Here is a 13322-nt window from a genome sequence, read left to right as displayed (position 1 = left end):
CATAAGTGTAGTCGGTCAGCGAGGGCATGACAGCCTGCACACGTGTGACACGGAAAACTCCACTGCCTCAGAGAGGGAGGTTCAAAAAGCAACGACACGGTGACACATGGGTTTTTCAACCACTCCTCTGTCCGAGGTACAAAGTGTTCACAAAGTGATGTCAAAATGACGGCAGTTTAACCCCCTCCAACCATCCTCCGTCAGCCCGCGAGCACAGAGCTACACTAGCAGCACACTAACTGCCACGTTATGTCATCCGTGTCCTTCACACTCATCTTGCTACTGAGTCATTATAACAAAACCACTGTTTACAAAGCAGTTTGTGGCATTAGAACAACATCATTAGCATTTTAACAGCAGGCATGTTTAAGATGCTAATCAAATGAGAAGAACGCAAGAAGCCAAAACGGCGGCCACCTCCGCCTTGCTAGGCGCAAAATTCAATTTGTCGGAAAATTAACGCCATCGGCAAAAACAACGATGGAAGTCGACACTTTGCAGTTGGAGGTAAATTTAACGTTGGCGGTAGGCGGTCTGCGCCTCTGAGATTGATACTGAAATGGCACAGTGGAAAGTCTGGGTGTTGTAGTCGCAGTGGGAGGGTGGTCACAAACAACTGACGACTTCATTTGCATTAAGGGGTTTCCTTTTTTTAGCCATGACCGACCTATAAATCCATCCTTTCACAAACTCAAAAAGGTAAAAGAACGATCGCTGTGTCGAGTTTACCTGCTGAGATTAAACTGTGTACAGCGAATTTAACACACCGCATCACAGCGGAGACATTGTTGTCCCACCCCCGCGCCTCCAACGGCCAAACACTGGCAACGGTTTAGGAGATCACTGAAGCACAAACTAAACTTTAAATCTCAAACTGGAGTTAAACTAGAGCACAGGTAGTTTTCAGGCGCTTGGGAAATCTTTCCTCAGAGTGGCGGTTGGAGAACTGTGAAGCTCCGAGGAGCAGCACCTACATCCTCATGGCATAAAAAATAAATAAAGACTCTTATTTTCACGGGCACAGCTTTGTCTAAGACAGCAAGCTCATGCATTTATTCTAAGAGACTGTGATAATGTGAGATGCTCGTGCAGCTCTGCTAACCTTGGCTCATGCTCCAGTTTTTTCTTTACTGCACTCCCTCTCAGCACCTCATTTTTCTGCTGCACAGCCACATGTGATGACAGCTGCAGTTTTTTTCTGGTCACTTGACTATCTTGAGAATGTTTCTCTGAACAGTTAATCTCCTCGATCTCTGATAACCAGCCAGCCTCAGCCCTGACTGTTGAGTTTCTGTCGGGTTGGTGCAGTGGCGGTCCTCGATATCATCAAGCTCCACCGCCTTCACTGCAGCTGGCGAGGTTAGGCCTTTTGCTCTCCTGGTGGTTCCATCAGAGGCAGAGGTCCAGCCTGACCCCGGGGAGTCATGTGGACCTGGGCTGAGCTAGCTGCGGCTGCAGAGCAGAACACTACCTTCTTCGCCAGCTGCAATCTAAGGTGGCGTACACACAGGAAGACACCAGCAACCAGAGACCACAGAATGTCAATGAAATTCAGCGATATGCAACAACAACAGGCTTGTGACGCAAACCGGGTGGTCCTGAGTTAAGCTTTGAGGTGGATGACCAACCACCTGTTCTGAAAACAAAGCATGATGAGCTGCTGTCTTACAAGGTGGAGGAGAAAGTGTGCAAGCTGGCTTCTTTCTTCATTGAACATGTGCCACGAAATGAATCTAAACATTTGGGAAACCCTGCATCAGGTTCAAAGCAGGCAGCTGAGCTGATCTTTAGCTGAGTAACGAGTTACCCTGTGGTCTGTTCACATTTGCCTCTGATCAGATACAGCAGACCAGTATGTAGAAGAAAACAAAAACAGTACTGCTGAGAGAAGTTAGCATATTGTGCACTAAGACTGGAGACCTGCCCAAGGTGTTTCCACCTTCCAGACCTATGAGAGCTGGGAAACGCTCCAGCACCCAGAAAACCGAATTAAAATTGAATTAAAAAGACAAAAAGAGCGCAAACACAGTCAAGAGACTCCAGTTAGTGCAGGTGAAGCTACCAGACAATGGGAGGCTAGTAATGTTGGCAGATCTGCATGCTCCTCACTCTAAGCCTTATCAGATTAACTCCAGGACGGTTAACAAAAAACTTCAGTTGCTATAAAGGTGGAAACTAACCACAGACAGGTCCTGGACACATTTATTTCTACTGTAGAGATTTATATTTGAACGTGGGATTGACTGGTTTGGAACAAGCCTCAAGCTGCCATCAGAGGAAGTCCAGTTTGAGAGTTACTTTCAAAAAAATAAAATGGACTAGTTTAATTTGAATAGGCTTAAATCTGGCCCATCCTCCAGCTGGATAGCTGTTTTTGCCGGACGCTCACTCTGCTGGGCTTCTCTGTGATCATTTCACAATATTGGTCATGTTTTGTTTTGGATGTGGTCTCTAACATGAAACTGTCATAAAAATCCCTCCACTGTGCATCACAGGGCCGATGTCCAAAACGGCAGCACTGAAACTGCATCGCTTGTGTACCTAAAGAGGCCGTGCAGAGCTTCGGTATCTGTCTGATGATGATTTGTGAGTTGCTTCTCGGAAAGTTTAGTCACTCTTATCGTTAGGGACGAGATAAAAACGTACCTGTGCGGTACCTTTTTGGACTATCTTACACAGCATTTCTGGGTAAAACTGAGCAATACAAAGCTTTCACTTCACAGTAGAGAGTTTCTAACTCTCTACTGAGAAAAGCAAAGGTCTGGTCGCACAATGGCTGAGCTTACACGAGCAGTACAGTCAAACAAAAGCAATCAGAGCCTGAAAGCTGAGGCAAGAAAAACAACAGCGACAATGGAAACTCCATTCAATCACTGTGTGAGAGAGACACACAGCAGAGGTCACTGAGAGGAAAGACACCCTGTGCAGTAAACAAACAAACACACAGAGGAAGCTGTGGACCTTCCACAGAAACATTTCCACTTTGAAGTGTGTGCCGCAGAGGGGTGTTTCCTCTCGCTGACCTCTGTGATGATGACACTCTAAGCATCATCATACTCTGCTTTCCTACAGTCTCGAGACAAGGAACGAGGTGAAGGGAAACAAGAACTCCGATTACACCTCACATGAGTCTGTTGTCCCTGAAAGCAGCCGGATATAAACCCAGCTGTAATCTTAACCATATCTTACTTAAACATATCTAACTTTGAGCAGCCCCATAACACCCAGCACAGACATAAATATATAAACACCTGCACTGGTTTTAAACATATTATTAGTCATACTCTGTCTTACGGCTAAAGATAAGAAATCTCTGTCAGTCTCATCTCTCCGTGCTTCCTCTCTGGTGTGTTTAGTGCACACAGACCGGATGGATGTGTCCGCATCTCATTCTTAAAACTAAAAAACACACCTGGCAGTTCTGAGAAGCGGTCAGAGAAGATGCTAAAGCTAAACTCGGGATTTTTGCACAACGGCGTGCGAATCATTTTGACCCGCTGTGTTGAGCTAATGGTCGATTTTGAGCAGCGATAATAGAGCAAACATGGCTGATGGCGGAGCTCTCTTATTCCACACGAGGCAGGACCAACGCCGCAGCGTCCGTAGTGCGTTGGCGCACATGCCAACGCGCTTTGAGCGTAGGCGGCCTCCTCCCTCTCACTTTCTCTCAGCAGGGCATACAACGACTACTGGCTCCTCGACGCAAAACGTCACACAGATCATTGCGAGGGATGGAAAAAGGAAGGGTGGAGGAGGGACGGAGCTGAAAAGCAAACACCAGCCAGAAACGAGGTCAGTCAAAAAGCACACGAGCTAAAACTCACACCTGTGTGTACGGTCGGAGCTCAAGCTCAGTCTTGAGACTTGAATATTTGAGCTACTTTAGTTCCTTTTGATGATTTTTTTAAATTTAGCGTAACCTCGTGGTTATTTATGCCTCGACCTAAACATTTTGATACAGTCTGATTGGTGAAGCTCTTAAAAACTCAGAGGTCATCTGTAATCTGAATAAATTTAATCCCAGACTGGGATATACCACTGGGATATACTGTGATGTTTTAAAAAGGATTACTGGTGACATGTGCATGATGCAGACAATATCTTAAATAATTGTTCTTTTGTAGATTTATGGACACAGACTATAAAATCAACAGTAGAAGAACTTCAGGGAAACAAATCATCTGCATAGGGGTTTTCACAGTTTTTGTATAATGTGTCCAGGTACGGCATAAAGGTGTGTTTGAAATATACGGAATGTGGAGATTTGGTCTAACTTAAGGTAGATCATGTTCTCTACTCCTCAGACGGTCTATGGTTCGATCCCCTGATCCTCCAGCCTGCATGTCGGCCAACACACCGTCCCTGATGCATCCATCAGCTCATGAGTGTAAAAAGACGAGAAGCACTTAAAGTGTATTTTGGTTCTTCTAGACAAGCAGCAGCATTTTGAACTTTGTTCCGTCACTCACTGCAGATGAGTCATTGTGGGGGAATATGCATTTCTAAGTCTTTTTCAGAATACAATGATGCCTCCAGATTAGGTCAGAAAGGACTTTTGCAATACTTCAGTCTCCTGAAAATATCCTCTTTTTCTTCCAGTATGGCAGCAAGCTCAACGTTCAGACACGAGAAACACAAGAAAGCCTGAAGCTGATCATTTATCATCTTATTTTGATGTAGGTCAGTTATCAAATAAGCCAAACACCCACACACACACACACACACACGTGCAGGTATTTGGCATAATTTGTCTGAATTTCTCAGCGTCATAAAAATGATCTCTCTTCCTCTTTTTGGGGTTAAAGATAAATCCAAGCCAACCAAAAATTCAAGCACATTTCATTGTAAAGCACACACCGACACACACACACAGACAAAACCACACTGTTTCTGACACAGTTAACTTGGCTCTGCAGGCAGATTTTGTATGTAGTCTGCTGCTCGTTTGTCTCACTTCTTCTTTTTGTGCCTGAGGTTGCACACACACCAGGTGCAGCCCGCAGCTTCCCGCAGCTTCTGTGAGGCTATGAGCATGAAACTAGAGTTGCAAGATGTTGAATAGCAACCCTAAAGTGCAGCTTAGTAGCACAAGCCACATCAGATAAGGAGACTCGGGGTTTTTACTGTAAGAGGAGGAAGATCCTGACATGATGAGGTGCAAACCTGCAGCCAGCTCAGTTAACTTTGAGTCACTTCCCAAGCCAGAGAAAACCAAGCAAAACCAAGTCTCAGCAAAGTTTCTCCTCCGCTGTGCAGGAAACATCACTGCAACAGAAGACTGATTTTTAACTTAAATGCATGGGAAGGAAATAGTTTTTAGTCACCAGCTACAGAGGGAAATGATTTGAATTTCAAGAGCAGCTTTAAAGTCCCTACGATGGAGTGAGAGTACAAACGCTGAAAGGAGGTGACCACCTAAGAGTAAAACCAACACATCAGATCATATCTGCACACAAAGAGGGTTTGTTTTTATACTTAACAATGCTCAGAACACCTCAGCACCGAGAGTGGTCAGTAAAGGCACGTCACATCCATCCAGGGCTATGTCAAGGTATCTCAAACTGAGGGGCAGGGCCCACCGGTGGGTCACAGAGTCACTGCAGAGGGGTGTGAATGACCAGGGGGGAAATATGAGGTGCTTTTTGCAGGAAAATTAAACAAATAGGAGTTTGCTCATAACACAGTGCTGACACTTATTTCACCAAAATGTCACTTGGTGACAGTGATTACACTTTTGTCAACTTCTGAAGGAAAAAGCTGAATCACTGCGTCATTCAACATTTAATCCACACTCCTATCATCATATTCATGCCCTAAATGTGGATGAGTCAACAAAGGTGATAAAATAAAGGTTATGCCATTAGAGGTGATAAACTTAAATGTCAACAGTCGCTCACATTTTGAAAAATAAGAGACTTTCAGAAATGTTAGGTTTCACTCAACCTTTAGGCTCATACTACAAACAGGACAGTAAAAGACAAAGAGAGGCTGGTGGAAAGTGAAGGAGTGAGTAAAATTATAGAAAATGTCTCCAACGAGAGCTTTAATAAGAGAAAATTCGCTGTTTGTGACTGACAGCCGTCTATTTCTGAAACTAAAAGTGTTGAATGAAACCTGAAAAAGTCACAGTCACGTGACCACAGTGAGCGGTATCACACTTCAAAGGATTTTTCCACTAAACAAGTCACATATATATATTAAAAAAATGTGTGTGTATGTGTGTAACAGAACTTCATAGACACTCACATTACTAAAAACAAAAAACATCCGCTACATTACCACAAACTCTTGCACTGTGCAGATCTCCAGATGATGACTGCTGCTGATTTTCATGCTCTTCCAGGTAACTGCCAGGTTTTATTTAAACCACGTGATGATCCCATCTTTCCATCAGGCCATCAGCATGTTGGTTTATCATCATCATCTTTATTTATGAGAGGATGTTTAAGACTAAATACTTATAAAGCTAACTGCATCAACATCAGCTTCAGCTTCATTTGGGTTTCTTGGTCCTAAGCGTTAGCAGCGATGACAATGAGTTTGCAATTTAAGTAACTTTTGGATTAGCTTAAGTAGACTGGCTTTAACAGCTGGAGCTGAAATTTAGTTCGCCTTAAATCAGATCCTTTAAAGAGTTTTGAGGACATGAAGTATGCTTTCATGTCTGCTTATAACAGGACCTGGCTAAAGCAGCTACTGTAAGCTCAGGTATGGACCAGTCTGTGTCTCCAACAAACTGGTGATGGTGGCACAAGAGTGTCCCCCCCCACATGCTCCCATCTTAGAAAGCCAAATTTACAGCATTAAAGAGCATATTTATGTATTTATAACATCCATCTGGATACTGGAGTTTGGGGAATGGTCTGTGCCTGCTAACTGGAGTCCTTTAACTGTGTTTTAAGTGCCTTTTAGAACATTTTAACCCTTGTATGGTGTTCGGGTCTGTGAGACCCGTGTTCAGTTTTTTTCAAAAGAAAAATTAAACAATTAATTATTTTTTCACGTGTAAATGTGTTGTGTCTTTCCACTCACTCCACTTGATTATAACTGATTTATTTATAACATTTTATATAAAAGAAAAACGAGAAGCACATTAATTCATAAATGTGATCTAACAAAGGTAAAGGGAAAAAATTAACCATGTTTGCTGTTCATATGTCTTGTAATTGGGATGAAGTAAACATCTGTTGAGTAATTTAACATAAAATTGTTTGATAGTGTTAATTTGGAAAGCCAAAACTCTAGCGGGTCCACCAGACCCATGAACACTGGCTGAGTAACAAAAATACGAACACCACACAAGGGTTAATTATGAAATTAGATCATTACTAACAAAACTCCAAGAAATTTCTTCTTTAGTTTTTAGCATGGAACATGTTACTTAGTGCTGATTATACGGGACGTGTCTCCACCTATGCAGCCATACAGTGATGCTAACCAAAATATGCTACCTTTAGCTAAAGACTTTGCACTCCAGGTATTTGAGTCAACATGAAAACCTCAGCAGCCAAAATGCTCCCACTGAGGCTTCAACATGTGGACTCTAAAAACCATCAGCTGCGTCTATCCTTCGTATACAGTTCCTGTTCTTAATTGAAAAGCCGGGACATCCCAACGACAGCACGATGCCCACAACAAGCTGCGACTCTGAGCTTCAAAGCAGCCGCATCGTAAACCTGTAACTGCAGACACGCAAACATGTGAAAATAGCATCTTCAGGCTGAAGCAACATATCACACGTGTAATATATGTGCACACGCTCAGCATTACATGTGGAGATTCGGCAGGAATATAAAAGAGTTCTGCTGTGCTTTTAAGGTTTTACGTGTAATTGTAACACGTGTGTACGATGATTTTGCTTTCAGCGATTTCATTGAATTAACCCCTCAACACTCCCTCTGTTCAGCTTCTTAAGTGATCATCTTACAGCACAAAGTCTCACAATCTAGCGTCTGTGAATGACTTAACATGCAAATATAACAACAGCGGCAGCGACAGTAGCTTCTTAGTAAATATCTTCTCTTTCTTGTTGCCTGTAAGGAAGTTATTTATACACACGTGGGCATGCAGCCAATTTAGAAGCTAGGCACTTCCTCATCTCAAAACGAAAATGAGTTCTTCATTCAATGAAATCTGCTCATAACATAAAACACTCGGATAAACTTTGCTACAGAAAATGCTCTGACGGGAATATCGGCTGTGCAGTGTTGTCCTACAGGTTTGACAAACACAGAAAGAAGGTTTAAGAAATGTCTCAGCAGGAAAAAATGTGGACCGGGAGCATGCCACCGGATCAGCATCATTCACGCTATCTATCAAACATAAAATGGAGTTTCCGACTGGCTGCCAACAAAGCTTGCTACCCAAACAACAAAGCCAGATAACTCTGGAACTTCCAAAAAAAGGAGTCCAGAACCAGCGGACAATGTCACGCTGGCTACAGCCATCTTTTATATACAGTCTGTGATCTACACCAGTTTATATAGGCCACAGGATGATGTGACAACCATCATCGAAATGAAAAATGATCATTTATGAATTTACCGTATGAGTACTCTGGGCCCAGCTGACTTATCTTAGACGACGCTGGCTGATGCTAACACGGTGTTTGAGAGGAACTTGGCGCTGCATCTGAACCACAGGCAGCAGAGGCTGCACGCAGGACTGCGTGAACATCTCTACACATCCGATGAAGACGAGGTATGTGCCAGTACAGAGGTGACCCTGTGCAGGTGTCACAGGTGCTCGTGTTGCAAATGAGCTGTCAAAAGTGCCTCCGCCTGATAAGAACACACAAAGCCGACTGCTGGCATGTGAGACAATGAAGAAGCTATTTGAGGAAGAACTGAATGCAGATTATGTGCTTTTCAAATCAGGCTCAGTCTTTGAATGCCTGGGGTACAAAGCGTTTGAAAAATCAGATACTTACCCCCTAAAGAGATTTTATGGGGTAAAAAGTGTTTAATGCCCACAGAAAGTCGTGCAGCTTACGTGCCGAAATCAATATAAGACACATGAACTAATAGGAAATGATCTACAACACAACTTGGCCTTATCAGCTGCGGTCGACACGGCCTTTCTTCTCTATCTCTACATCAGATGCACCTACTCTTACTCCTGAGGATGAGGAACTGTCTGATATGAAAGCAGGTATATGTTTCTTCCTGTGAATGTCCCTCCCTGTACAACATGAGGCTAAGACGCTGTACAGTTCCCATAATGGTCATCTCTCTCTCTCACACACACATGGACAAACAGGCATAACTTAAAGTCCTACTTTTTCACCACTGCTGATGGTGCAAAAACAGTCGCTGCTTGCAGTATGACCTCCATTAGGCTGTGCAACAATGCGTAGCTGAAACCATGTGATCGAGCATGTGTGTGGGTGTGATCATATCTGTGCATGGGTGTTTTTGTGTGAGCGTGTGTCCACATGTGAAGGAAGGGCAATTATGCAAATATCTCCCTCCCTGTAAAACAGAACAAGGTCACAGAACTGACCTGTTTAGAGGAAGTGTGCTCACTCTACAGATAAACTGCTTTGCATAGGTTACAGTTTTACAGCGCATGGCATGAACTGCTGAACAGCTCGACTCTGAAATGCTCCATATCCACCAAAACTGGCACATGAAAAAAAACAGTCCACACATGGGCTGAAGCAGGTGGCCGAGAGCGACTCTGAGAAACTCTGAAGCCTCAACTTACCTTCTGTAAAGCGTATCCGTGCAGGATGTTGCTAATGTGCCATGTTTTAATATAGATTTTGTTTAAAAAACAAAAAAAACATGCATCACAGCTTAAATACTTCAAAGAGCTCATACTCATGGAGGCACAGATAAATACAAGCCAGTGTAGGTGGAGCAAGAGATCATTATCTAAAGAAATAAAACTAAAAACTCACAATAACATTTGAACTCCAAGGACCCACAAAGTCATTAAAGTCTTTTTTTTATATCGCTTACAAAAGCAACACGATGCACAGTGACCAAAATGATCTGCATCCTCTTCACTCTAATCACCGACGAGCTCGCAATGGTCCATCACCGTGACAACCTCAGATGATTTTATAACTCAGCATTTGCAGAGCTAAATATCTCCAATGAGATAGATGGATGAGATAGCTAAATGCTTATTTTTCTCTTTTTGTGCACCTCAGCAAACCACAGCACACGATAATCAAAGACAGTGAAGAAAGTTTCTTGGTTGGAGTTGGGGGATGGATTAAAAAGTCCAAAAGCTGAAAACCCCAGAGTCCCGATCTCGACAGATTTAAATGTCACAGTAAGCTGTCTGCACCGGCACTAAGTGTTGGTGGTAAACGTTCTGCAAATCAGAGCTGTGTAAACACAATCTGTGGGTTCAGACAAACATAACTTGTTGCTAACAGATTAACTCAAATCAGCCTTTAAGAAGCTCTGTCTGGCTTCAAATTCTCATAAATGAGTCGCTTGTTGTTCCGAGCGCTGAATGGAGCTTTGCTGTTCTGTGACTTACACTGAGCAGTACAAAAGAAGGCGCATAGTCCACTCAGATCACTCTATCACTCATGTGAGCCGTCACTGGAGAGACTTAGGTAACTTTTCCATCTCAGGTGTGACCTGAGGAAAGTCCCAGACAATCCTTGGTAACACATGCACCTACACAGGAGCCCGCGTGTTCATTCAAAGCACGGAATTACACCGAAGGAAGTCAAAATTCACTCAAAATGTATCCATTTTTTAAAAACCCGCACTTAATCACATCCATATATGTGTAGACGGACGCCTGTGAAGTCGACACAGTTGCAAGAAATGTATGAAAGGCTTGCTCTGTGAACGCGGCTCCATCCGCTGTGACATTTGACAATGTTTATAACACACCTATGATAGCATACAAAAGAGCAATTAGATGAGTATGTACGTTTTTGCATGATTCCCTGATTACAGACTCCTTCTTCACCTTCCTACACTCGTATTCTGAGTGTATTTTTTGCCACAGAGAGATAAAACACATGTATCAAAGTTAAAAGATGATATTTACTGATAGCACAATTATTTTTACTGTCATTCAAATTTTCTGCAGCTTTGGTGTCGTTATCGGGAAATTTCTTTTGCCACAATAATCCTGCGGTGAAAGCTGATATAATGCCAACTCTAAATACCGCCCAACTCGTTAACATACAGCGACAAACGACTCAGACATAATTAGCGATCAGAAGCAGACGTACTACACTGGCAACGCGTTTGGCTCTCATTTCCTGCCACTTTTAATCAGGTTGATTTTTTAAGCCTAATCTAAACAAATGAAACTGAATATTTTGTGATACTTGCTGGGCCGTCGGGCTTGTAATCCGCTGGTTTAAACCCTGGCTGCTGAGATCAAATTAACAACTACTTGTGGACCATTTGTGCTCTAGAATCAGAGTCCTGGGCCTCAACCACAACAACTCTGAATGCTGCAGCTGGTTTCTCAAATACAAGTCTCGCTGCTGTTTTTATTTCTGGAGTGCAGCTGTGGCAGGAACCACTCCTCTTTCTGTAACCTTACACTGCAAATAAAAACAGCTCAAATGATCTGTGGATTCCTTCGAAAAACAGGAAGGATTGCTTTTGGAACGCCAGGTGACATCACATGCAAAACTACATGAAATTGCAAGTGACGGGGTAACAACACAAGTTCCACTGAGAGAAAGAGGATGAGATGTTTAACCTGAACATTTCTTTAAACTGAACCTTTACAGCAACATTCAAGGCCAAAGCCTGTTAACCAACTTCTCCCCACTGTGTGAAAATATGGGTTTAACCCTGCGAAACCTTCACTGCTGCTCAGAAATGGGAATGAACTCTGCCGCAGGCGAAGAAGAATCAACATAAAACCAAATATTTCAGATGATGTATTATTGAAGCTTGGCTTTGTGGTTGGAGAAACCGTGATATTGTTTACCTTAAATATCAAGCCACAAACTGAAAATGTGTGGTGTGTGTGTGCAGGAATATACAATGTACCATATTAAGTTCAGACCTCACCTTCCTGCTCCTGCTTCAGGTTAAAGTCTGACTTAAATGACTTAAAATGAGACTTTTTAAGGACAGACTTTTAAACATAGGGAGAAACTTCAACTACAACTCAGAGGTGTGATTGTGTAGACGCCCCGTCAGAGTCGAGGATGATGTTAGAGTGCACTTGAAGCACCTGAAGCACCTGAAACACCTTTTAGTAGCTCTGAAAGCTTGAGCCCCGTTTGTTGGCGTTTGATGACATCAGTGCTCGAAAAGAGGATCTTTAACTCTGGAATTCGTGGTACTTGTACTACAATTCAGAGTTTACACTAACTTCTCTATTAGATGGAGTAAAACTGCCAAAAAAATAGTTATCGACAAGAATACTTTCACTTCTTGTAAAACCACTTCCTCCAGCACAATAGAAGATGCACTTAAGTTGTGATTGCAGTAAACCATTGAAACTAAATTCCATCACACCTATGTTCTTCTAAACTCACAGAGAAGACGTTCACAGCGAGCAAAGCACCGCGTGCTCAGCCTGAGATCCCCCCCCCCCCCTTTTTTTTTTGCTGCTGTACATTAAAGTGCAGGGACGGGAAGCGGAGAAGTGAGCGACTTGTAAAACAGGCAGAAGTAAGACATGCTTGACTTGAGATGCGAGAAGCCAGTGGAGCAAAAACCTCCTTTAGACTCAGCTTTACATTTTCCACTTCTTTCTTCAAACAGTTTAAAGATACTCATGATCTCTTGAAAGGTGAAAGGTTTCTTAAAATACAAGTAAGAATTGAATAAACCTGATTTAAGCGAACATGTACATGTAGCGGCAGTACAAAGCAGCTGACCTTGTAAACCTCCCCGTAGGTTCCTCCTCCGACTCTCAGCAGGATCTCAAAATCGTCCTGAGGGTTCTTGGTGGAGATATCCAGAGCTGCCCTCTGATGGAAATCCATTTTGCTGTTCGATGTCACTAAAAATCCTCCTCAGACATGTCACACAGTCTGTCTCACACACTCACACACACACAGCAGCATCTACATAGAAACCTGAGAAGCGAAGAAGACGCGAGCTGCTGAGGAAAGGCGCTCGGACTCTCTCTTTGTCTGACTTGTCACTCAGCTGCTGCCACACACACTCACACACCTTCCTGTTTCTCTTTCTTAGCCTGCTGTCGGTCCTCCCTGCCTCTGTCACTCCCTCCTTCCTCTCATCTCTCTCAGACTATTTTTTTTCTCAGCTCATTTGCATAATCCAATTTATTTCCTGTTACTTGTATCGTGCATGTGTGAGAGAGAGAGACTTTCAGAGACAGCTTTACAAAGATCTGTGTGAGTGTGAGCGTTT

At 43.0% G+C, this 13322-nt stretch overlaps 1 protein-coding gene across 1 annotated transcript in view; it reads right to left on the bottom strand.

Moving 5' to 3' along the window:
• map4k1 (mitogen-activated protein kinase kinase kinase kinase 1) overlaps positions 1–13111 on the bottom strand; it is a 42729-nt gene extending 29618 nt beyond the window's left edge. Inside the window, exon 1 of the mRNA XM_080888901.1 lies at positions 12824–13111. Within this exon, the coding sequence (XP_080745027.1) occupies positions 12824–12931 (108 nt within the window). The 5' untranslated portion in view covers positions 12932–13111. The remainder of the gene's footprint in view (positions 1–12823) is intronic.
• Positions 13112–13322: the final 211 nt, after the last annotated feature.

The sequence above is a fragment of the Rhamphochromis sp. 'chilingali' genome, assembly GCF_963969265.1.
Source record: "Rhamphochromis sp. 'chilingali' genome assembly, chromosome: 8".
Lineage (NCBI taxonomy): Eukaryota > Metazoa > Chordata > Actinopteri > Cichliformes > Cichlidae > Rhamphochromis > Rhamphochromis sp. 'chilingali'.
This window is presented reverse-complemented; position numbering and strand designations above follow the sequence as displayed.